Raw genomic sequence first — 24,538 nt, 5'->3', positions numbered from 1 at the left:
GCCCGACCCAAGCCTAACTAGGCAACATACATTATATATATATATATATATATATATATATATATATATATATATATATATATATATATATGTATATATATATATCTACATATTATATATATATATATATATACATATATATAATACATATATATCACACATGCATATATATAATACATTTCCCTCAAAAAAATACATATATAAATATTATATAGTCAAAAGTCGAGCCTGGCCCGACCCAAAGCCCAGTCCAAGGGCCCAAGCCTTAGGGGCCCGGGCTTGGGCCTCATTTTGAGAGCCAAGCCCGGCCCGATGCCAACCCCTATGTAGAAATGAATGACCCTTGGAAAGCTTGGTCAAAACTGAGTTTTGTATGACTCCTCATGCATCTTGATGAGTGAGTTTGTATATATATATTGCACTTATGACATGTTTCTTTTAAAGATTGCATAATAGATAGGTTAATACCACTTTTGCACCCTGAAAGATAGTGCTTGTTCCAATTTACACACCCTTGTTTAAATTGTTTCAAATTAGTCATCTAATGATATATTTGTTTCAAATTAGTCTCTCGGGTAGTTTTTCCCCCTTTTGGGCAGTCAAACTACCTACGTGTCACGTTGACTGCCCATGGCCATAGAGGTGGCATTGCTGCTGGTAGAGGGAGTAAGAATGTTGGTGGAAGTAATAGTCCTGGTGAGGGTAATGGTGATGGTTCCGGTGACAATAATGTTGATGGTGGGGGTGATCATGATAGTAGGGGTGATCATGCTGGTGGGGAGGATGATAATGAGGATTCAAATATTAGAGAGGTATATAAATATGATGATGATGATGACATTTTATTGTTTGATAATGATAGTGATGGGGAAATAAAAATGCGTTTTAAAGGGAATCCTAAATTCATGCATGATGATAATAGTAAGGAGTATGTATTTGAGCTTAGAATGGATTTCTCGACCCTTAAGGAGTTCAAGGAAGCTGTTAGGAGTTATGCCATTGAAGGGGGGTATCCTATAATATTTCAAAGGAATGAGAAGTTTAGAGTACAAGCTAAGTGTGATTGAGGTTGCCCGTGGGTGATATGGTGTTCTAAAATAACTGGAGAGGCTACTTATCAGATTAAGACTTATGTGAGCAAGCATATGTGCAATAGAACATTAGACAACAAGCAAGCAAACAGTTCATGGCTTGGTAGAAAGTTGGTGGCTAAGCTGAGAGGGGAGCCAAATATTAGTGCTACAAATCTGGTAACCCATGTGAAAGAAAATCTTTCACTTCATATTTCAAGAACTCATACATATAGAGCTAAGAAGAAGGCACTGGAGATAATAGATGGGACTCATTCAGAACAGTATGGTCAGTTAAGAAGTTACTTGGCAGAGCTACTAAGGGCCAACCCAGGCAGCACATGCAATATAATTGTGGACAGGGATAGACCTGAAGATCCTACAGTATTCAAGAGGCTTTATGTGTGCTTGGCAAGTTTGAGAGATGGGTTTCTCATAGGATACAGGCCTTTGATTGGATTGGATGGGTGTTTCTTGAAAACAGGTTATGGTGGCCAGTTACTAATTGCAGTGTCACAGGATGGGGCTAATGGAATTTTTCCTATTGCTTGGGCAATGGTTGAAAGGGAGAATGGAGATTCTTGGGATTAGTTCATAAGGAAATTGTTGATGGATATTGGAGGCTTTGAATCAAGGAGATGGTGTTTTATTTCTGATAGACAGAAGGGTTTAGTGCAGGCAATTGAAGGACTATCTACTGGTAACCAGCAATCAATTGAGCATCGTTTATGTGTAAGGCATATTTATGCCAATTTCAGCAAAAGATGGCCAGGAGTCAAATTCAGGAAACTAGTCTTCGATTGTGCAAAGGCAACTACACGGTTGCGTAGACGATATCCCAAGGTCAAATGCACTCGTTGTCGAGTTGAAGGGCATAATAGAAGAAGTTGCCAAAATGAACCATTGTCACAGGTAAAATAAGTTGATTGCTAAAATAATAATAAGATGTTATTAAATGACCTTAAACCTGAATATTATGTTACTGAATGACAGCAAACCACTGAGCATATAGGAACTAGTGCTTCTGCTAGTGCTGCTGGAAGAGGTGGTGGAATAGCTGGTGGCAGAGTTGGTGGAAGAGCTGGTGGGAGTGGTGGTGGCAGAGGTGGGCGTACTTCTGATGTAGGCAAACTTCCTGTTAGAAGGCCCATTATGAACAATGCTTCATCCAGTGGTAGTGCCATTGAGAACAGACCAGATGTTTACAGCCCAACTAGAAGCCCTGGAAAGGGTAAGAAATGTTGTGCAATAAGGAGGTCGCCACTAACAATTTCAACCATTCAGGGAGCAACATCCAGTGCAAGGTATACTGCTATGTGGAATTCAACTCAAGAATCAATGACTGCTGCGAGGAAGACTGCATAGCACGTATGGATAATATATTTTGGATTACTGTATTTTGGATATTATGCTGCTAGTTCTAACAAGTATTTTGGACAATTAGTATATGGTGTTAATGATATGCAGCTCTTACGGATTTTTGGTATTATCAAGCCCAGATCTCCTGTTAGGAATGTGTATTTTGGAACTAATGTGAACTTTCAGTGTTCGATTTGAAACATTTAGGCATTTAAAGTTTGAATGTTTACAAATAACGGCTACTACAGGTGTATGATATGGATTGATCCACATGTTATTTTGTCTTTTAAAAAATTGGTGATATCCACGTGTAATTCATTATCCACATGGACTATGACCATTGACAGTCAACGTGACACGTAGGCAGTTTGACTGCCCAAAAGGGGGAAAAACTGACCGAGAGACTAATTTGAAACAAATATATCATTGGATGACTAATTTGAAACAATTTAAACAAGGGTGTGCAAATTGGAACATGCATTATCTTTCAGGGTGCAAAAGTGGTATTAACCCTATAATAGATGCATAGTAGGTTCCAAGTATGGACTTGGGACTTATGTTAGATGTTGGATGTTATTTGGGCACGTGCATGAACTAGGAAGCACGGACACGGACACAGACACGGGACACGACACGACACGGACACTCCGACCACGGGAATTTCAAAATTTTTAGGACACGGACACGGCAAGGACACGCTACATGAATAATATAATTTATAAATTAGTTATATAGAAAATTAATATAGAAAAATATTTTTGAATATGGTAATGTTTGATTTTAATAAATACACTTTTGAATACAATTTTACTATATTTAAAACAAAGTAACATAAACAAATATTTTTGAATAGGGTAATGTTTGATTTTGATAAATATACTTTTGAATCCTACTTGACTATATAGTTACTAGTTTTATTTGTTTTTTCAAATTATAAAGAATAAACAAATAAAAAAATAAATGTGGGGACACATGGGCCCCTCAATTATATAAACAGGAGCTTTCTTCCTTTTTTGAAATGTATAAACAGAAGCTTCTTTATAGGGAGGCGCATACAGTTATCAGAAAAGGTGTTTATGTGTGTCTCAAAAGGTGTTTATGTTTGTCTCATTGTGGGGACACATGGGCCATCCATCTCTGACAGGAGGATAAAGCAAGATGTAAGGAAAAAAGGGACACGGCGTGTCCATGCCGTGTCCTTTAATTAAAAGTAAGATAGAAATTGGACACGGTCTGGACACGTGTCCGGGCCGTGTCCAAGCCGTGTCCGTGTCCGACAAGTGTCCGACACTGGTACGCCTTCATTTGGGAAGTGTCCGTGCTTCCTAGTGCTTGGATGATGGATAGAAGCTTTGTGATGGTCCTAGTCCATAGAATTCCCTTAACGGTATTTATTACTGCACGCTGGCTTGTTATCCCACGCTAAGCCAGGCGTTACAAATTGAGATATCACTGTTGGGCTAGCAGTGAGTGGTTGCGATCACATAGGTGCCGACCTTCTCTCTAGCGGTTTAAGATTGATGTTGATGGATGACTGGTGTTCGTTTCTTGGTATTGGTTGGATGCTGGAGAGAGAGGGGTAGCGCAGGTGGATCACGTAGGGTCTTTTTTGGATTATGGGCTAGAAGTCATGCATGCAAACAAGCGGGAGTTTGGTGTGACACGTCAGATAAGGAACGAATCATGCATAATTCGTGGGGACCTAGTAACGGAGAAGTTGCATAATATGTAGGAGTCCAGTAGTAATTTCCTTACATATTTAAGTTCACAGTTATAGTAGAATTAGGATATTGTTATGCTATATAAGTCGACATAGAAGTATTTTTTTCATCAATCAAATTAATCAAGAACCTGAGATTTCATCTCAACTATCTCTTGTTATTTGCCTGTGTTTAGTACAAGATTTTTCATATGTTATGGACATTGAAATAGTTTAGATATACTAATTCTAAATAGAGGACATTAATATTTGAACTATAAATTATATATTTAAATATTAAATTCCTTTAAACTTATGTATTGTACGTAAAACGTAATTTATATTTTTAGCAAGTGACATCTCTACATTTAAAATCTATAAATATTTTTTAACATACTATTAAATTATTATATAGGTGTGGTATGAATTTTTTATTCATACTAACATCTTTGAAAATTTTTAATACCAAAATAACATTCTATATTTTTAGGTGAAATGTAGTATCGCATTTCATTGTTATTCCTTTCGATTGCTATGAAGTGATGGAGATGTCTGGCAATTGAAGGTTGTTAGGGCATTAGGATGAGGAGACTGTTGGTGGTACTGTTGCAGTGTTACTAAAATGTAGTGGGAAGCTACAATCATAGAGTTCAAATGGAGGTGAAAAGATGGAGGTGAAAATAGCCGCCTTTCACCTCCATTTGAACTCTATGATTGTAGGTTCTCACTACATTTTAGTAACATTCCTTCAGAAAATAGGAAGAGTAAATGCAATAAAAGTTGATATAACTATGGCTTACATGATCTTGTTTGATTGGAGGAACTTATTACTATTAATTATGTATAACCCTAAATTTTCAGGTGTCTATTTGAAGTGATGTTGAAATTTGGGGGTAACTGTGAATCTTGAATTAGGGGCCACATTAAAACGTAATAAAAGTTTAGGGGTCGAATGATGATTAATTTGAACTTTAGTTATAAAATTTGAAATAACTCAAATCTGAAATATATATATATATATATATAACACGAAGGATTCTCTTATGCGGACACCCGCAAATTAACATAACTTGCGTACTTTTATCTCAGCCATTAGATCTATTGTACGGCTGAGATTAAAATTTTTTATTAAACAATGGTTCAACCCGTTTTTAGGACAAACCCGAGAGATCGTCTTCTACCTCTCGCATATCACAGCCGCTTCAAACTACAAATATCAGTCGATTTTTTGTTTTTTACATATAGAACAATTCTTGTTTAGGGTCTTTTTTGGATTATGGGTAACAATTCTTGTTTAGTATTTTGTTTCGATTCTGAGTAACAATTATTGTTTAGGATCTTGTTTCAGTTTGATGGTGCCAAATTCTTGTTTTGGCCATTCCATACAGTCTTTTCCTTGTATTGAACAACTCTGAATACAAAATCAGTTCGATTTGCTGGTGCAAAATAGCTGTGTAAACCAAATCAAGTTGTTGGTGCTACTTCTTTGATGCAGATGTGAAAGCTGTTGCTTCTTCTTTGATGCATATGTGAAAGCTGGAGGAAGAAGTATGTGAGTCGGGTTCGGACACCAAAACTGGTTGAAGTGTTGCAACCCAATTTTTTTTTTTAATCTAAGCCGTTCAATAGATTCAATGGCTGAGATAGAAGTGCACAAATTATGTTAATTTGCCGGTGTCCGCATAAGAGAATCAAATAACACTCTCTTTGTTTCTACAAACCCTTAAAACAAACGAAACAAAACCGCAGTCCCTCTTCTCTTACCGTCCTTGACTCTCTCTCAACCATCAAGACCCTCGAGCCTCACAAACCAACGTCCACCAATTCTTCCGCGCGTTAGCTTCTTCGCATTATCTAGTCTTTTCCCTCATCTCGCCCTGCGTTGGGAATTCTAGCACAATCTTGGCCGTTGTCGCCATTCGTAGACCTAGAACCAGATGGGTTTTTTATGGTTGGAGCATGCTACTGGTTTGGCTTTTAGTTTTGTAATCGGGCAAACACAAGATGTGAAGAAGATGGCTCCGCTTGAGAAGAGAGACTAGAGGAGTTGTCAATGGGGTTGATCCAACGAAGTTGCATGAGCCACATGTTGAACATGATTATCCAAGCAGTGCAAAAGGGGTCACTCCCGAGGGACAAGGCATCATGAGGGAGTTTCCTGTTCAAAGATTAATGCCACCAATGGCATAGAAGAAGGCATGCTCCATGAGATATACATCAGACCACCCTTGAAGAACAATCACAGGCATTGGATGGTGATCAATTGGGTTTGACCCGTGTAAGTATTTTAGGCCCATTTTACTTGTTGACGCAATTACATGAGTTGGTGCATTTTAACCAATTTAATTAATTTGGCCAAGTTAATATTCGATCAGATTTGTAATAGGGTTTGAGCAGAATTTAGGTTTGACCAGTGTGTCTTACCAAATAAATAAGTGGAATTATGGGGATGGGGGAGTTGGAATTGGAATTGTGAAATTATGTGAAATCTTTTAAATCATGACCATTCATCAGATCTAATGGCTGAGCTTTAACCAATATTTATTAAATTATTTATTTTATCAAATATCATACCTAAGGCGTCAGTTTCTCCCAAAACTCTTCTACTCCCTCCTAAATTGATTATGAAGCATCGGGGCAATTGTGGATGACGAGCGACGACCCACGAACGGTGACCACGAACGACGACGACGACCCACGAACGACAATGACCCAAGTGAATCCTTACATGGAAGACCACTCTCAGGTCATTTTCAAATTGCCTTTTGAACTTTGTGAAACTTAGTTGCAATACTCCCCTGTTTTGTATGCTCTGAAGCAAAATAGTATATAATGGCTCATTTATGTGTACTTTATTGTAATATAATGTGCAAGATCCCCCTTTGCTTTCGTTCCCCTTTCCATATTTCATATTATTATTGAAAATCCAATTTTTTAGTGGTTTGTGGTTTTCTTAATGACATTACAGGTTGTGAACATGATGGTCGATAGTGAGAAAGATTGGACACCTTACATGGAAATGGAATTTGATACACTTGATGAGGCTTGGGAGCATTGGTGCCATTATGGAAAACAAGTTGGATTCTCAACAAGAAAGAGTTTTTTAAATAGAAGCAAGTTAGATGAAAAAGTTACAACAAGGGGATCTGTATGTTCTAAACATGGTGTCCGTTTAGAAGACAAACGTAGGGTTCATAGCAGCCATAGAGATGAGACAAGAACGAATTGTCATGCAAGGCTACTTGTTCGCTTGAAACGAGAAAGTGGTAAGTATGTAGTATAGGATTTTGTCGCTGAACACAATCATCAACTTCACCTTCCACAAACCACATATATGATGAGATCGCAGAGAAAAATTTCTAAAGTTCAAGCCCGTGGCATTGATTTAGTACGTAGTGCTGGAATCAAGCCTAAGGACGCACATGAGTTGATGAGTAGAGAGGCTGGCGGCAGGGATAGCCTTGGATACATTGCCAATGATCATAAAACTTATCTCAAAACAAGAAGAGAGAAAGCTATGAAGTATGGGGAAGCTGGCTGCATTTTAAGGTACTTTCAAGATGAACAAATTAATAATCCTTCATTTCATTATGTGGTTCAATTAGATAATGAAGAGCAAATTACTAATTTTTTTTGGGCTGATGCAAGAATGATTATTGATTATGGTTATTTTGGGGATGTAGTCACTTTTGGTACTACATATGGTACTAACAAAAATCTAAGACCTCTAGGTGTATTTATTGGATTTAATCACCATAAAGGTGTAGCCATTTTTGGTGCTGCTCTGCTTTATAATAAGATAGTAGATTCTTTCAAGTGGCTGTTTAGAAGCTTCTTAGATGCACAGAATGGGAAACGGCCTCAAACAATATTTACGGATCAAGATGCTACAATGGCTAGAGCATTGAAAGACGAGATGCCTAATACTTTTCATGGGCTATGTAATTGGCATATAATGCAAAATGCTATAAAGCACTTAGGTAATCGTATGAAGGATGATGATTCTTCTCTGCTTAAGGACTTTAAGAAGTGTATGTTTGAATATGAAAGTGAGACTGAATTTGAAGAAGCTTGGAAAATATTGCGTGAGACTTATAGTGTTCAAGATTCAAGTTGGCTAGATGGTATATACCAATTGAAAGAGAAGTGGGCTAAATGTCATTTGAAGAAAGCATTTACTCTTGGAATGCGGAGTACTCAACTAAGTGAAAGTTTGAATGCGGATGTGAAAGATTATCTGAAGTCAGATCTAAATATTGTTGATTTTTTTGAACAATTTGAGAGGGTGGTAAGGCAGAAGAGAGAAAAAGAGTTGTTGGCAGAATTTAACTCAAGGGAAAAAATACCTACATTATCTTTGAAGAGGTCTGCCATATTGCAACAAGCTGCCCGGGTGTATACACCCATGATATTTCAGTTTTTTCAAAAAAGATTGATTGTTTATCAGCGACAAAAATAAAAAAAGCGCGATGACAATAATCCAATGCAAGAATACTTGATTGAGCTTCTTGATGAGGTTGGAGAGTATGTTGTGTTATACACTCCCTCAAGCGAAACACTCACATGTAGTTGTCGGCTGTTTGAAACTTTTGGCATTTTGTGTTGTCATACATTGAAAGTACTTGATAATCTTGATATCAAGTCAATTCCTAAATCGTACATTTTGAAGAGATGGACTAGGGAGGCAAAGCTTGGATACACTGTGCACAATGAGGAGATTGTGGAAGGTAATCACAGCATGGAACTTATATAGAGATACAAGAGAATTTGTCCAAGAATGGTAAGACTAGCTTCTCGGGCTAGTGAAGACAAAGAAGCATTTGCATTGGTAGAAAGGTTGATGGAAGACTTGGAAAAACAAGTCGACAATATTTTAGTGAAGACAAAATCAGCTCCTCATCATTCTGATAAACCAGTTGAGAATAATAATTTATCTCAAGAAGGTGGTTTAATGGAAAAGGTTAAAGGACTTAAAAGGCGTATAGTTCGTAAAGGTGGTAAACGACCAAGAGGTTTTATGGAGTTGAACGCAAGGCGAAAAGCTACGAAGAAAAAGTCTTCTACACGTCAAGCTGCTCAAGTGATCTAATTAAATTTTATACTTGATAATATTTTTTGAAGCTCTCTTGTCTATGTGCAGTAAACTAATATTGGTTTTTGTTGTGCTAGGATCCTCGTAGCTCAACTCAAGTGGCTAGTTCTAGTTGTACTCCTCAGGATGTTGGAGGATTGGTACAACTTATTTGATTTGTTCATTTTTGTTTCCTGAATTTGTATCCTATTATTGATAAGGTGAACTTGGTTTTTAATTGTAGGAAAATCTAAACCCCAATATGCCATCTCTTTATGCTTAGAATCCTCAACAAAATGCACAAGGAGTGACATTTGATCAGCATGTTCAAAGAGTGGTATGAAAACAAGTTGACTAGTTATTCTGCTTGATGGCTTATGTAAAAAGTTATACTAATATAACATTGCTTTCTGATATCAAGATGAAATATCATCATGTCATACAGTTTCTATCGTATTTTGTCACAGGATACTCCAAGCTCAAATGGTGTAGCATTTTATGGTTATAATCCCCAAAGAAATGTGCAAGGATTGGTATTATTAATTTGTATATTTTTTGTTCTTTCATTATCATATCATGATCTAACATCCAGCTATTTTTCTTTCATTATTGTCAATATTAGGGGCAATTACATATAATGGAGCAACCTCATCTAGGTTATACTATCAATCAACAAAGCATGCAAAGGATGAATTTTGTAACTTTTCAGTACAGATAAAAAGAATGAACTAATTTAGGAGGCTTGGGCACTTGGATTCTAAAGATGCAAGGATTTTGAAAATGCAATCATGGATGCAGTACTGATTGCCTATTGAAATAGATTTTCTTTTGTTCTCAAGACTTGTTACTGTAAAGATTAAGTGTTTGCTTATTCCATTGAACCATTTAAACATATGAAATGGATGTGCCTGAACATAGACTTCTCAGTTTTGTATGTGCCTGACATGGATGTGCCTGAACATATGAAATAGATTGCCTGTGCTAATCTGTAGATTTTTGAAGGAGCAAAACGGTTGTGTTCTTGAGAGTGGGTCGCGCTGTGCTACTTGTGACAGTGATCGGCGTAGCCTTCGCCGGTGAGAATGGTCTCCGATTGTGTTGCATCCGTCGCCGTGACCTTCGTTGTATGTTTCACCGGTGAGAATGGTCGCCGATTGTCATGTGTCCCTATACCGGTTGATAAGAGGAGTTCTCTCGTTGAAATGGAGAACAAGGAATTTGGGAAAAAATGATAGTTTATCTGAGTTTTGAGATAAAAGGCTTGTGATTTTAATTTAATAAATATTGGTTAAAACTTAGCCATTAGATCTGATGAATGGTCATGATTTAAAAGATTCCACATAATTTCACAATTCCAATTCCAGCCCCCCCATCCCGGAATTATGGCCCAATGGGTCAAGTAAATGATTAGATGATCGGTATTTAGACAGTCTAGTTATTTTTAGATAAATTAATAACATGCTATACATTTGGTACATTTTTTTAGGAGATCGAGGAGACATGATAGACGTTGTAGACGCGTAGTTGATTGCGAAATGCTATCGAGGTAGGGATTCTGATCCCTTTGGCTTCTGATAGCCGACCTTTCGTTTTCAACATAAATTCTGGAATGTTATTTTCATATTGTTTGTTGTTCGCTAGAATTCCTTAATGACGCATCGTAGAAGAAGAAAAACACAATAAACAGCAGAAACCAGCACGATTATAAGGTATAATTGAAGCTGGAACTATAACAGTACCAATTTTAGGCACCAAAAGACCAAGAACTTAGTTCTGGAATTTTAATATAACGTAGAAGCAAAAAATCACTGCTACAACCCTAAAAAGGAACCTTTTATAAGCCCTTTTAGTACCCTAGGATCCTAACCATCTATCCTAATGTAAATATAACAAATCCTAATCATCCAATAATACTAAAAGTCACATAAACCATTTAAAACGTAAATAATAAGCCTCATATAAAATATAACTTAGATGATTAAATAAACACAAAAATAAATAATTCAGAAAATTAGTTATTGTTCACGCTACAGTGACGTGAACAATACACTATGCTCCTGCATCAATCCCTCCAAGTAGGAAAAAGACTCGACTCTGACGAGAAAGCCTTGATGAATTCAGCATAAATTAATGTTAGGATCAACCCATTTTAGCTCCTCCTCAGCAAACCAAGTACTCTCACCAGCAGGTTTGCCCAACCATTTCACCAAGAATTGCTTGTATGGGTTACCTCGCCTTGACATAACTTCCCTAACATCCAATATGTCCTGAATAACTTCTTTTTGTGCCCTTGGTAAGTGTTGGATTTGATCTGCAACTTCACCCACTTCTCCATTAAACCCCTCAAATGGGTATAAATCAAAAACATTAAAGATTGGGTTGATTTGTAATTCAGATGGTAGCTCAAGTATATAAGCATTGGAGCTTATTTTCTTCAACATCTTACAAGGACCAAACTTTCTCGACTTAAGTTTGTGATAAGTTCCTTTAGGGAACCTCTCACGCTTCAAATGCACTAACACCAAGTCGCCTTCTTCAAATTCTCTCACTCTTCGATGATGATTTGCAGCTATAGCATAGGATTCATTACTAGCCTTAATTACTGCTTTTACTTCCTCGTGAACTCTACGAATATGATCAGCAAAGATCTCAGCCTCATCAGTCACTCGAGCTTCTTGCGATAAAGGCACCAAGTCGAGAACATGTTTAGGTTTAAGTCCATAAGCCGCTTCAAATGGTGTCTTCTCTTCTTTATGGATCTGTTCACAGAATTATTATATGCAAATTCAGTTTGAGGAATAATTGAATCCCATGCCTTTACATACCTTCCAACTAGACATCTCAACATGTTACCCAAACTCCTATTAACAACTTCAGTCTGGCCGTCAGTTTGTGGATGACAAGTGCTGGAATATGTCAATTCAGTCCCTAATTTCCACCACAATGTCCTCCAAAAATGCCTATAAACTTAACATCCCTATTGGAGACAATAGAGAGTGGTAGCCTATAAAGTCTAACCACTTCTTTGAAAAATAAATCAGCAACACGAGAGGCATCCACAACCTTGGAACATGGAATAAAATGTGCCATTTTGGAGAATCTATCCACCACAACAAAGATCGAATCATAACCCTTTGTTGTCTTAGGAAGTCCCAACACAAAATCCATACTAATATGAGTCCATGGAGCTTTTGGGATAGGTAAAGGAGTGTACAAACCAATGTTCTGCGAACTACCCTTACCAAGTTCACATTTTCGACATCTCTTAACAAGCCTTTCAACATCTTTCTGTATTTTAGGCCAATAGTAGCGATCTACCACCATCGCCATGGTTTTATCCCGACCAAAATGCCACCTAAACCATTTCCATGAAGCTCTCTAATAATCTGGTTGCGTAGGGAACTTTCAGGGATGCACAATTGATTACCATTGAACAAGTATCCATTATGCACTCTATATGGTAGCCTTTCCTGTGCTTTTATTCCCTATAAATCAGTCATGATACAGCTAAAAAAAGGATCATCAGAATACTGGTTTTCAACTCTTCAAAGCCTATAACTTGGGTACTCAACACTGACAACAATAGGGAATGTCTGCTCAATGCATAAACAACTTTGCTATACTCACCAGCCTTGTAATAGAGAGCAAACGTAAATTCTTGCAAATATGAACTCCATTTTACATGACGTGGATTTAACTTACTTTGAGAATTTAAGTACCTTAAATCTTGTGATCAGAATAAACCACAAACTCCCTATATGCAAGCTAATGCTCCCAATGATGGATTGCTCATACCAAAGCATAAAACTCCAAGTCATAAGTAGAATATTTCAGTTTTGTATTTGTCAACTTCTCACTGAAAAGCTCCACCGATCTACCATCTTGGCTAAGGACTGCTCCAATCCCTACATGCGAAGCATCACACTCAACAATAAAAAGCTTCTCAAAATCTGATAAAACAAGAACTGGAGCTTCAATTAAACGTTGTTTGATCAACTCAAAGGCCTTTTGTGCTACCTTTGTCCACTCAAAGTTGGTTTCTTTCAAGCACTAGGTGATGGGACTCATAATAGAGCTAAAATTCCGAACAAACATCCTATAGAAGGAGGCCAATCCATGGAAACTACAAACATCACCAACAGATTGTGGTATGGGTCATTCTTTAATTGCTCGAACTTTCTCCGAATCAACTTGCAACCCATCAGCTGAAACAACATAACCACGAAACACAACTTTGTCGCACAAGAAATAGCACTTTTTCAAGTTGACGTAGAGTTTATCCTTCCAAAGAACCTCCATGACTTGTCTCAAATGAATCAGATGTTCTTCTCTAGTTTGACTATATTAAAATATCATCAAAATAAACAACCACAAATAAACCTAAAAATGGTTTAAATACCTTCGTCATAACTCGCATGAAAGTGCTTGGTGCATTTGAGAGCCTAAATGACATCACTAACCATTCATACAATCCATCAGGTGTCTTAAAAGCAGTCTTCTAGTCATCACTACTTCGCATCCAAATTTGATGGTAACCACTTCTTAAGTCAATTTTGCTAAATATTTTAGACCCCACAACCATATCACGCATCTCCTCCAAGCGTGGAATTGGGAACCGATATTTCACTGTAATTTTGTTGATGGCACGACTATCCACACACATTCACCATGAACCATCCTTCTTGGGTGTTAGTAAAGCTGGGACAACACATGGACTTTTGCTCTCACGCACTAGGCCCTTTGAAATCAAGTCTTCAACTTACCTTTGCATCTCTTTTCGATGAGCATGAGGCATTCTATAAGCTGGTAAATTTGGCAAAGGCGCATCTGGCACTAGATCAATAGCATGTTGAATGCTTCTCATTGGCGGTAAACCTTGAGGCAACTCATCACTGACCATATCTTCAAAATCCTTTAATAGCTGATGAATTTCAAGTGGATAGTCATGAAATTCCAGCGAAGAATCTCCTAAAATCTTCCTTCCCACTAGCACATAGAAAAATCCCGATTCTCAACTCTCTTTCTCAAATTGTTGGGCAGTAAAAAACCCACTAACCTTACTACTACCAAAAGCATTCCCGAACTGTTCCTTAAGAGGTTGTAAGGTTAGGTTTCTATTATCTTTCTTGAAGAAGTAAGTGTTGGCTCTTGTATGCTCCGATACCAATTTGATACAGCGAAAAATGGATGACAACAATAAGGAATAGCAAAATAATGATTTGAAGGCATAGATTAAAAGAATAGATGATAGAATAGACTCAATGGAGTCTCAAGGGTTAAAACCCACAGAAAATTATGTATTTTGATTGAATAAAAGTCTCCCCAATAAGATATGACATGCATCAATTGGTACAACATCACACCATGCTTCACTTTCAATATTATTCCCAAATGCGAATTTGACAAAGCAACAAGACTATCCAAACAACCTTGTAAGGATTAGAGCATCCACAATGGTGCTACTTGTGCACACACTCCAAATTTCACTAAATTATATTCTCTCTTCTCATTTCTCTTAGGTGGCACAATTTAATTGGGTGATTGGGTCCCACAATCTATACTATTCATCAACACTCCATACATTCCAACACTCTATATTCATTTGCTTTATTTTCTCTCTCTTCTTTTTCATCATCTCTCTCTTATTTTTCATCACCTCTCTCTTCCTTTTTATCTTCTCTCTCTCTTTCCATCATCTCTCTCTTACTTTTCATCACATCTCTCTTCCTTTTTCATCACCTCTCTCTTCACTATTCATCAATTATCATACACTTCAAAGATCAAGTATGAACTAATTTTTCAAGTGTCATTTTTTATCACAAGTGTGCATGTAGTGCTTAACTTATCAAGAAAGTATCATCTCAAGTACCCATTGTGAACATCTAGCGCTTAATTTATCAAGAAAGTATCATCTCAAGCACTTCAAAATCATCCCATTGTGGATGCTCTTAGGATGTTTCTCGGTTGGTACCTTCAACTTGGTTACCGCTTCCTTTGATATTATGTTTCCACAACTACTGCCATCAAGAATAACATTGCAAACCTTCCCATTGCAAAACACTCGTGTTTTAAATATATTGTGCCTCCGCCAATCCTCCTTTTCTTCAAGTTTTGGTGTTGTCATCACCCTCCTCACAACTAAGGACTCTCCTTCCACAGGTAGCACGTCCTCTTCCTCTTCTTCATCCACATAATCATCAAAAACAGGTGGGGACAACTCCTCCTCTTCAACCTCATTCTCTATCAAGTTTACTCTCTTTTGTGGACATGCATAAGAAGTATGGCCCATTTCTCCACATGTGAAACATCAAATTTGAGAGTTGTTGCCAGATTTTGAACTCCCTGAATCAGCACTGTTTCTTCCTTCAAGTCTAACTTCTTTCCCCTTTGCATTGCCAAATAACTCCCCAATATTTCTACCACCCTTTTGACTAATTGCAGCAACCCCTAGATCAGATTTACAGGTTGTTTTCTCACCTCGATTACCATGGGCAGCAACTACGCTTCTCTGTAAAGAACTCTCAACCCGTCCCAAGAGTGGCTCCCTTGCTCCATAACGCTATACCCTTTTTTGTGCCATCAATGCATATTGCCTAGCATCTTCAAGATTGAATAGACGAACCACTCCTATCTAGTCTCTAATAGATTGGTTCAAACCAGTGAGATAGCAAGAAATTAATTGTTCGTTACTATCATTTAAACCAACTCTTATTGTGAGATTATTGAACTCCACCGTGTACTTCTCTATTGTTATACTCTTTTGCTTCAGCAAGTTATACCTCTCATATAAATCCATTGCATAATCAGGAGGTAAAAGTTGTTTTTGTAATTTTGCTTTCATGTGCTCCCACGTACTAATTTTCAGCTTGCCCCGCCGAACACGTTGCTTTTCAACTCACTTCCACCATTGAAGTGCAATACCTTTCAATTTAAGCTTAACAAACAACACTTTTCTATCTTCGGTCACAGTCTTCCACTCAGAATATGTCTCCAAATTAGCTTCCCAATCCAAGTAATCCTCAGCATGTAAGTTCCCAAAAAAAATTCAACGACTTCTATTTTGATTCCTCCACCATTCAAGTCATGTGCTCGAACCAACCTATCCTCCAATCCACCTTGCAGCGCATGATTTACTCCTCTAGCTTCATGAAAAGGATTCTCATCATCTGTACCATTAGTTTCATCCTCAAGACTACCTTTCGGTATGTCCAAGGGTTCGTGGTCACCTTTTGGTATCCCTATACTAGCTCCCATCAGTCCCTGTCACTGAATAGCGTGCACCACCCGCGAAAAATCTTCAATCATATGTCTTAATTCAGCCATCTCTGCTTGTTAGTTTTGATTTCCTCTTCCCCCACTGTCTCTAGCTCGACCTCGACCAGCCATGATTCAAAGTTCGTGGCTTTAAGCTCCGATACCAATTTGATGCAGTGTAGAAGAAGAAAAACACAATAAATAGCATAAACCAACAAGATTATAAGGTATAATTGAAGCTATAACTATAACAGTACCAATTTTAGGCACCAAAAGACCAAGAACTTAGTTCTGAAATTTTAATATAATGTAGAAGCAAAAACTGACTGCTACAGCCCTAAAAAATAACCTTTTATAAGCCCTTTTAGTACCCCTATAATCCTAACCATCCATCCTAATGTAAATATAACAAATCCTAACCATCCAATAATACTAAAAGTCACATGCTAGTCACATGACCCACTTAAAACGTAAATAATAAGCCTCATATAAAATATAGCTTAGACGATTTAATAAACACCAAAATAAATAATTCAGAAAATTAGTTTTTGTTCACGCTACAGTGACATGAACAATGCACTATGCTTCTGCATCACTTAATCCCATCTGCATTAGGAATTATTTGTATTCTGTCAGATCTGATTTGGACTTGTGTAGAGCTCATTCCATGTATTGTTGGTTTGATTTTTGTCATGACATATTTGGGTTCTTCATTATTGACCTCTTGTACTCTATACATGTTTGAATTAGTAATTGATTCCTATTCATTGAATCATCTTATCAGGTATCGTGATATATGGTGAATTGTGTGTTTTTGATAGACTGGATTGAGTGTTTTGGATTTGTATAGGTGGATGTTATGGCTTTGTTGTGGTTGGTTGGTTTGTGCGATAGTTGTGCTTACAACATACCATCATGAGACATATCCCTTATTAGTTACCTATTTGATAATACGGGGTATTTGATCATTGTCTAGGATTTATCCCCTATCTGTTACCATTTGATAGTACGGGGTATTTGAACGCCACGACCTCTGATGAGGAATTCGGAATGTCTTGTGCTGCTTTGATAATTGTGGATGGATTTGAGCGTCATGGCCTCCGATGAGGAACCCGAATTGCTATGTGCTGCAGATCGGTTGTGGACGTTTTGTGGCGCTACGCGCACAAGTCGGATGTGTATTTTGCATATATATTTACATGCTTATATGTGCATATTGGTTTGTGATTGTGGCATGATATTATTCATATTGTTCCTACCTATTCTTGCATTACTATTGAGTTGAATGTTGTGTCTGTAGATTAGTTCTACTCTTTGTCATATTGTATGTGATTATCGTTGTGATTTGTTTTCTCTCTCAGTATTCATATCATGGATATCCGGATCCTTATTGGGTATTATACCCCTACTGGGCTATTTAGCTCAACCTTTATTTTTTCTTCCCTTTCAAGTGAGTACGCAGATGGCGACAAGTTTCCCGAGACGTGAACGGTTCCCTCGTGAATACAGTTGTGGTTTATGGATAGTGTAGGTTTTGCTTATTTTGAACTTCCATATACTTTTGTATATTTATTATATTTAAGGATATGTTGGGATATATTTGAATTAAAATAAATACTTTGGACAATTTTGAAATAGAATTTATGTGTTTGGGGATAATTTGATAATTTCGCAGACCCCTCCAGGACGGGTCGTTACAAATTAAGTGCATATAGAAATTGTGGAAAATTTTGGAGGAGTTAAGTCATTTAAGTAGAGAGAAAGGTTTCTAATTAATTATCTCTATTAGCATTAATATTCCAGTCATTCAATTATATCAATACTATTGAGCGCTTATTTTATGGATGCATTGTGCCTTGCAAACATCTTCATAGGGAACGAGAATAGGAGGTAACCTGGTTGGTCAGGTTGTCTGTCCAGGACTTTGAGGTCCAGGGTTCTATTCTCACCAGAGGGTTGGGCTCAATAAGAGCAAGAAATGGCCACAGGAGAAGAGACCACGTTTATGATACTCATAAGATTATTCTGCTTTAGAAAGATGGTGTCTCATTTAAGATCATTTCATGGGTATGATTTTGTTTCATATGCAGGATTTGTTGTGCTCTTCCTCAAAGCATGCACGAGATGAGTTAACGCGAGAAACTTCACCATTGTCATTGGAAGGAGATAACTTTTTTTGTGCTGGCTACTGAACTCTGTTTCCTAAGTGGAGATCATTTGGCTTCCTTATGTAGGTGGATTGGTTAATTTATTCAGAATGTTGGAATGTAAGAAATCATGAAAATTTTTTAAGTCGAACCTATAACCTCTTTAGTTTTAAAAAAACTAATTTCGGGGGAGTAATGAGACTAATAAGACTAGTTAGCTTCTTGTTACAGTCAAGTCACTTCGGGTTAATGCCATAAAAGAGCTTGTACTCAGTATTTTCATTAAAGAAGATGATACAACCTATTCCTAATATATAGAAACGTGTACAACAGAGGATGGCACGTCAAGGTGATAAAGGACAGCACAGAGTAACAAATGAAAGCCATACACATGTATAATAGTACAAAATATAGTCGTTGAAAGAGACAAGGTAATATAGCCGTTTGTAACCAGAAGTTAACTAGTTTTATTAGTCTCATTAATTTTGACACCCAAGAAAACAGAAAACCAACTGATGTATGGTTGATTATTATTTAATCAGACAAAGCCACTGCGACAAATCAAAAAAAGCTTGAAGCCTCGTTAATTGACCAAAATAGATGCATCCATCTACAAGGCAGCACTTATTGCAATCTTAGTTTCCAGTTAGCCTCATGAATGTTCATCTGTCTGGCTGATGTACTAAAATTCATCACATGGCACAATGTCTGTTCAAACCACCTCAGTGATGTTCTTTTCTCCTCCCTCCCAGCCCTCATAGCTCCTCCTACTCCTAGTCTCTCACATAGTAAACTAATAGCTGACTGTCTGTCAGAGCTGTGCAAATTATATGCAGAATATTATGCCTCCAAATTTACATAGGCAGCAAAGATAACATCTTTGAACGAAAAGAAACATAAACCCAGAGTTCGCCACATTTTTGCTCACTAACCACCTATTCATTGTAAGGCGGTAACAGTTTGTTTATGCTATTCCCAGCAGGTAATAAAGGGAATGCAGAGAAAAAGCAAAAGTTCAGAATGATAATAAAGGGAATGCAGAGAGATGTACCATGCTGGACATTTTGGTGCCAATGCGAGAGCTCAGCTTCTTTTCCGCTTGCGAGTCCTAAACTTGTTGATCAGGAAATGTATGATTTCTTTCAAAGCAGCTCTCTTGTCCTCCTTTACATTCCAAAGTTCACGGACAGGATAACTTCCACTTGGGTTGTAGTCATTCAATTCCAAAAGTGCATTGGTAACAGCTCTGTACATGACCTCTCCATATTCTTTTTTCAACTCTTTCAATTTCTCGTCGTTGTCGTCGATAATTTCCTTTATTTCCCAGAAATTATGATCCAACATAAAGTCAATGAATAAACTATAAAAGGATAGTAAAATGCCACATGCAAAATGTGCCAAGTTGTTACTCATAGCATTTTGGCTCCTAGTTTATAAGCATGATTGAATATCGAGGAGAAACTAATTTGCTCAATCGAAAATGAAAGTTAGCCCAACACCACATTTTCAAATGATTGTCCAACACCAATCATGGCAATTGAATCATTCGACAAGCAACTAATTTGCTCAATTGACAACAAAAATGAGTTGAACACCATATTTTCAAAATGGTTGTCCAACACCAATCATGGCAATTGAATCATTCAAAACCTTTTACACGTTCTATTTAACAGTTGAAGGTTCTATGGAGCTACTCAAATTGCCATTAAGACTTCTCCTACATGACTACATGATTGAATATTTTCATTTTTTTGTCAAGCTTTGTTCACAATTCACATTTTAACTTGAGATCATTTAACACAAAAAAAGCCAAAAAAAAAGTTTGCCTTGTTCCAGGGTATTACACACTTCATATAGTTGCCTATGTTTAAAGAGTGCAATGAAAATGTAGCAAGCAGTGCAAAAAATTAAGAATAATGCAAGTATGGAGAGAGGACATACATGCAGTCTGCCATTAATGATATCTTTCTTGAAAGGATGCCAATGTGGATCTCTCACATGTTCTTGCCAGGTTGAACATAGTTTGGCTGATATCTCCTCGCAGTCTTCACTGGGGTATTTAACAGAGCACGTCAAGTGAAAAGCTTTATGGTCAACCTCGCCCATTCTTTTGATTTGAATGGTTGTTTGGTCAGACAATAAATTTTTCTTTTCCATTCCCTGCATATAAAACTCTAATATTATTCCACTGAACTTAGAAATTTTTATTGAATATATCCCAGAATAAATGAATGACTGAACAGGGGAGACATCGTACAAGAATTGACTCTCTGCGCGCCTCTTGAAGCTCTTGATTACTTCTGGACTCCTTGATTATCAGTGTCTGATAAAGCATCTCCAGATCCTGCATTGCCTCTGCTTGTTCCATTAACTCTTCCCTCAGAGCATTTATTTGAGCCCTAGAGTTATTTTCGCTTCCTGTAGAATCTTCGTTTTGCAGCTTGCCTTTCAACTGCGTTATTTAGATATTGTATTGAAATTTGCAAAGGTAGCTTTAGAAAACTATTGGCATAATAATTGAAGAAAGATTGAAGCAGATACTACTATACTAATATTCATATCATTAATACGTTCATCTTAAGAATAAGGTAGTTAAAAAGAAATTAATATGATATGTGCACAGACATATCATTGTTCCAACAGCAATTTAGGCTTTTTTTTCCCCGAAGAAACAGCAAGATTGACGTTCAAAAGCTAATATTGAGCATGTCATATCATCCATGTAACACGATAAAGAAGTACATTAAATCCAGCTGTTTTGAGATATGTAAGCAGCTGGTATAAATTATTATCACATTCACATTGCTATATTAGGCAATTGGAATCCACAAAAGACTCAAAATAGAAGTCAAAAGTAAAAGGAAAGAAAACGAAGCATATGTCAAAAGACGGATCTAGAGGTTGTTTCATGTTATATAAAGCTCTCCCTTCTAAGAAACTTCACTGGTGATTCTTATCAACCTTTTCCAGAGACTAATCTCTAGTAAAATTAACAAATTTCAGCAGCCACTTCAATAGAACTTGCTCCAAAGATGTCATTAGATAACATTTTTAAAAGAAGGCGCCACAAAATATGTGTGGATCTAGCCCAGGAACTGGTATTATATGAATATCCATTCCCATTAAAGGATAAAAGAAGTATAAAATTGAAAGTTCTTCCAAGGCTAAAGTAATGCTTTGTGATGTTTAACTTGAATTTTTCTGTTACCACTGTTTAATTTGATATCTGCAAAAATTGAACTTACTCAAGTTGATATATTTTATACCCAATCTAAGCATCAGCTCACAGCTTAACTAAGTGATTGAGGCATTTTAGACACAAGAAGTTACCTTTTTAATCTCATCTGTTAACCTGCTACACTCCAAGGCATATTGAGCCTTGCACTCCTCCAGTTCTTGAGCTTGCTGCTGCAATTCTGTCTTTCGCAGCTCCATGTCACGCGTCAGATTCAAATTGATTAAATCCCTCTCTCTAATTTCTAGGAAATTGACAAGTTTGAGCAATTTATATGAAAAACACAAGCACAACTATGAAATTTTCTAATTAACATATGATGGCTAGGACTACTCTCTCCAGTGTTAAAACAGAATGAATAAGAAAATGAGTGTCAATAACATGGCAGGGTTGATATGCAACGAGTTTCCAATGAATTAACATCTAATATGAAACACGAATATGGAAGGCATCATGTAATATCCAGAGGCAGCTTGCTTGTAAGAAGAGAACATACCATCTTTATGCTCTTCTTCCAGCTTGGTTTTCTTATGCTTCAACCATCTCATGGTAGTAGAAGTCTCATCGTATTTCTGCTCCAATTCGAATAAACTTCTGTCCTTTGAATTGATCTTCTTTATAAGACCAAAAACAAGTTTTTTGGTGGTAGCAACATTCTCTTTATATCTGTACTCCATCTCCAAAATCTTTTTATTTTTCACATCGATCTCCTGGGAAAGTTCTGCAACAAGTTTACGCTCTTTCTTCAGCTCCGTTTCCCAATGATGGCTGCCCATTTTAAGACTACTAGGGTCCTGTAGAGAAATTAATATGTACTAAGCTCAAACCCACAGAAAGAAAACATCAAATTTGGTGCATGTTAATTAAAATGCACATATGGATATCAAACGCAACCAAAAAGTAATGCTTCTAGTGTTGCCAGATTCCAACACCCATATCAACAGTTCATGGCATGACTCTAATGGACATGAAAACAAGTATCAGGTAGCATTCAACAATTTCTAACCTTTCCTTGCCATTGACGGGGTTTTCACAATAAATTTACTAGCAACTCTTCTAATTACAAATCAATTGAGACCAACTTTCATTTTGGATCAAGCCGATTGAAAATTTAGCCCCAATGAGAAAGAGAGCAGATTTCTATCTCGCTAATGAACATTTTAGAAAGCCAATTCCTAATAGCAAGTAAGAGATTAAGTTTGTAGAACCATTTTTCAAAGCCTAAAACAGCAGTTTCGAGTAATTTAGGGCTTGTTCCAGTGACATGAAGACTGAACAGCTACATTTTTATTTTTATAATTGAAGGCAACAATATATCGTACAATGAGATTAGGCACTATAACGCATCCCAAAAGCAATTACGAAAAATTACCAAGATAGCAACAATTTTTCATACTTGCAAATACGTCACTGCAACTACCTCTCCTGTTGTCCTCTCAGTGCCACGTTCTTTCACATAATCGAATGCAAGTAAAACATGACCTGCGCAAGTCAGTGCAGTTGTTTAACCCCAAAAAACAAGGGAAATATAAACACCCATGAAAGGACAAAGTGCAATATACCCAAAAAATGAAGAGGAAGAAGAAGGAAGAGAACCTGTGTTGAGAAATCAATTTGACCGTTGAAGAAGAAGCAACCCAACAACCCCTTGGGTGTTAGGCTAGGCTACGGCTGAATTTCTCAAATCCTGAATTCGGAAGATCTGATTTTGATTCTCACAAGAGTAAAATTTTGTGAGTAAAATTCTTCTAGACACGCGATGAGATTTGACATAACTTATCTCTATTAGATGAGAACTTTGTGTATTATGTATGCACGAATTTGACGGCATGAATTTAAACTCATATCGGATGTTCAAAACAAACTTGTATGATGATGAATTTTTTTATGGGTAAACCGTATGCACTCAAGATATAATGAGTTCGAGCCAAACCGTATGGACTCGAGATAATGAGTTCGAGCCAAACCATGTTTTTGCTCAGGAAGCCTGAAGACTTGCGAAGTAGAGACTACCACAACATCCAAGAGAGTCCATTTCCTCTATAAAGAAGTAACACGACTAGAAGGACACTGTCATCATTTTCATATTCAGGAGGAGGCTGCAGTTACAAGGTCCACTAACCCAGTCACTCCAGCAAGCAGGAAGAGAGCGGTTTCACCATGATTCCCATGATGTCCCACGACATATCCTTGAAGAAGAACAAAAGAAGTGCTCATCTCTTAGCACTATAAAAGAAGAAGAGGTAGAAACGGCAAACCATCCCGCGTCAAACACAAACCTAGTGTCTTCAATCCTTTATTTGTTTTTTTAGGCATGGCTCCGGTCACTTATCTTTTTATTGAGCATGGCTTTGTGCCAACTAGTACTTAAATTTACTTTTCCAAAAGCCTTCATGGCTATGTTTTAGTTTAAGCTTGTAAAGGACGCCTACATCCCATGATGTATCCCTTTTCAATGAAGATCCTGATGCATTCCCGCAATATGTTGTTTTTCATTTCATTCCAATAGAAGTTTTTCATTTCGGTGGTTAGTCTTTTTGTTTTCATGCTTTTTTTCATATTTACACTCCAGGCATTTTAACTCCTTTTCCCAGAAGACAAGCCTTGAGCCAACAGCTTGTGTGTTCTCTAACTGCGTACATCCCGTTTAGTGCAAAGGTCATATTCGGTGTAGAATCCTATAAACAATTATATCAAATCCTT

At 37.1% G+C, this 24,538-nt stretch overlaps 3 protein-coding genes across 6 annotated transcripts; 2 read left to right on the top strand and 1 right to left on the bottom strand.

Moving 5' to 3' along the window:
- Nucleotides 1–6,775: 6,775 nt before the first annotated feature.
- Nucleotides 6,776–8,881, top strand: LOC120005941 (protein FAR1-RELATED SEQUENCE 5-like). The gene is made up of 4 exons (XM_038855821.1): nucleotides 6,776–6,874; nucleotides 7,097–7,394; nucleotides 7,518–8,521; nucleotides 8,798–8,881. Exons 1-4 carry the CDS (start codon nucleotides 6,776–6,778, stop codon nucleotides 8,879–8,881), a joined length of 1,485 nt encoding a protein of 494 aa, XP_038711749.1.
- On the top strand, nucleotides 8,812–10,431 carry LOC120005940. Its single transcript, XM_038855820.1, has 4 exons — nucleotides 8,812–9,208; nucleotides 9,298–9,360; nucleotides 9,667–9,732; nucleotides 10,267–10,431. Exons 1-4 carry the CDS (start codon nucleotides 8,906–8,908, stop codon nucleotides 10,429–10,431), a joined length of 597 nt encoding a protein of 198 aa, XP_038711748.1. The 5' UTR covers nucleotides 8,812–8,905.
- Nucleotides 10,432–18,634: 8,203 nt separating this feature from the next.
- Nucleotides 18,635–23,527, bottom strand: LOC120005236 (factor of DNA methylation 2-like). Of its 4 annotated transcripts, XM_038854752.1 has the most exons (8): nucleotides 23,432–23,525; nucleotides 23,232–23,317; nucleotides 22,332–22,629; nucleotides 21,931–22,079; nucleotides 20,858–21,052; nucleotides 20,542–20,760; nucleotides 19,652–19,914; nucleotides 18,635–19,417 (listed from the first exon to the last, which is right to left on the bottom strand). In XM_038854752.1, exons 3-7 carry the CDS (start codon nucleotides 22,609–22,611, stop codon nucleotides 19,684–19,686), a joined length of 1,074 nt encoding a protein of 357 aa, XP_038710680.1. In that variant the 5' UTR covers nucleotides 22,612–22,629; nucleotides 23,232–23,317; nucleotides 23,432–23,525; the 3' UTR covers nucleotides 18,635–19,417; nucleotides 19,652–19,683. The 4 variants fall into 4 exon arrangements, with proteins under 4 accessions (XP_038710680.1, XP_038710684.1, XP_038710683.1 ...); XM_038854756.1 differs by lacking the exon at nucleotides 18,635–19,417 and having other exon boundaries at nucleotides 19,432–19,914; nucleotides 21,931–22,016; nucleotides 23,432–23,527; XM_038854755.1 differs by lacking the exon at nucleotides 18,635–19,417 and having other exon boundaries at nucleotides 19,432–19,914; nucleotides 23,256–23,317.
- Between the last annotated feature and the right edge of the window lie 1,011 nt (nucleotides 23,528–24,538).

The sequence above is a fragment of the Tripterygium wilfordii genome, chromosome 9, assembly GCF_013401445.1.
Source record: "Tripterygium wilfordii isolate XIE 37 chromosome 9, ASM1340144v1, whole genome shotgun sequence".
NCBI classification, from domain to species: Eukaryota; Viridiplantae; Streptophyta; class Magnoliopsida; order Celastrales; family Celastraceae; genus Tripterygium; species Tripterygium wilfordii.
Note: the sequence above shows the minus strand (reverse complement) of the source record. Positions and strands in the feature narration are given on the sequence as shown.

What these genes read in the sequence shown, in the direction of transcription:
- LOC120005940 (XM_038855820.1), top strand. Translation starts at nt 8,906, where the DNA reads ATGGTAAGACTAGCTTCTCGGGCTAGTGAAGACAAAGAAGCATTTGCA. An exon ending in CTACACGTCAAGCTGCTCAA is followed by an intron (nt 9,209 to 9,297) that starts GTGATCTAATTA and finishes TTGTTGTGCTAG; the next exon opens with GATCCTCGTAGCTCAACTCA. An exon ending in AAAGAAATGTGCAAGGATTG is followed by an intron (nt 9,733 to 10,266) that starts GTATTATTAATT and finishes TGATCGGCGTAG; the next exon opens with CCTTCGCCGGTGAGAATGGT.
- LOC120005236 (XM_038854752.1), bottom strand. Translation starts at nt 22,611, where the DNA reads ATGGGCAGCCATCATTGGGAAACGGAGCTGAAGAAAGAGCGTAAACTT. An exon ending in TAACAGATGAGATTAAAAAG is followed by an intron (nt 21,053 to 21,930) that starts GTAACTTCTTGT and finishes TAAATAACGCAG; the next exon opens with TTGAAAGGCAAGCTGCAAAA. An exon ending in TCATTAATGGCAGACTGCAT is followed by an intron (nt 19,915 to 20,541) that starts GTATGTCCTCTC and finishes TGGGAAATAAAG; the next exon opens with GAAATTATCGACGACAACGA.
- LOC120005941 (XM_038855821.1), top strand. Translation starts at nt 6,776, where the DNA reads ATGACGAGCGACGACCCACGAACGGTGACCACGAACGACGACGACGAC. An exon ending in TCGCTTGAAACGAGAAAGTG is followed by an intron (nt 7,395 to 7,517) that starts GTAAGTATGTAG and finishes GCATTGATTTAG; the next exon opens with TACGTAGTGCTGGAATCAAG. An exon ending in TATTGCAACAAGCTGCCCGG is followed by an intron (nt 8,522 to 8,797) that starts GTGTATACACCC and finishes TACATTTTGAAG; the next exon opens with AGATGGACTAGGGAGGCAAA.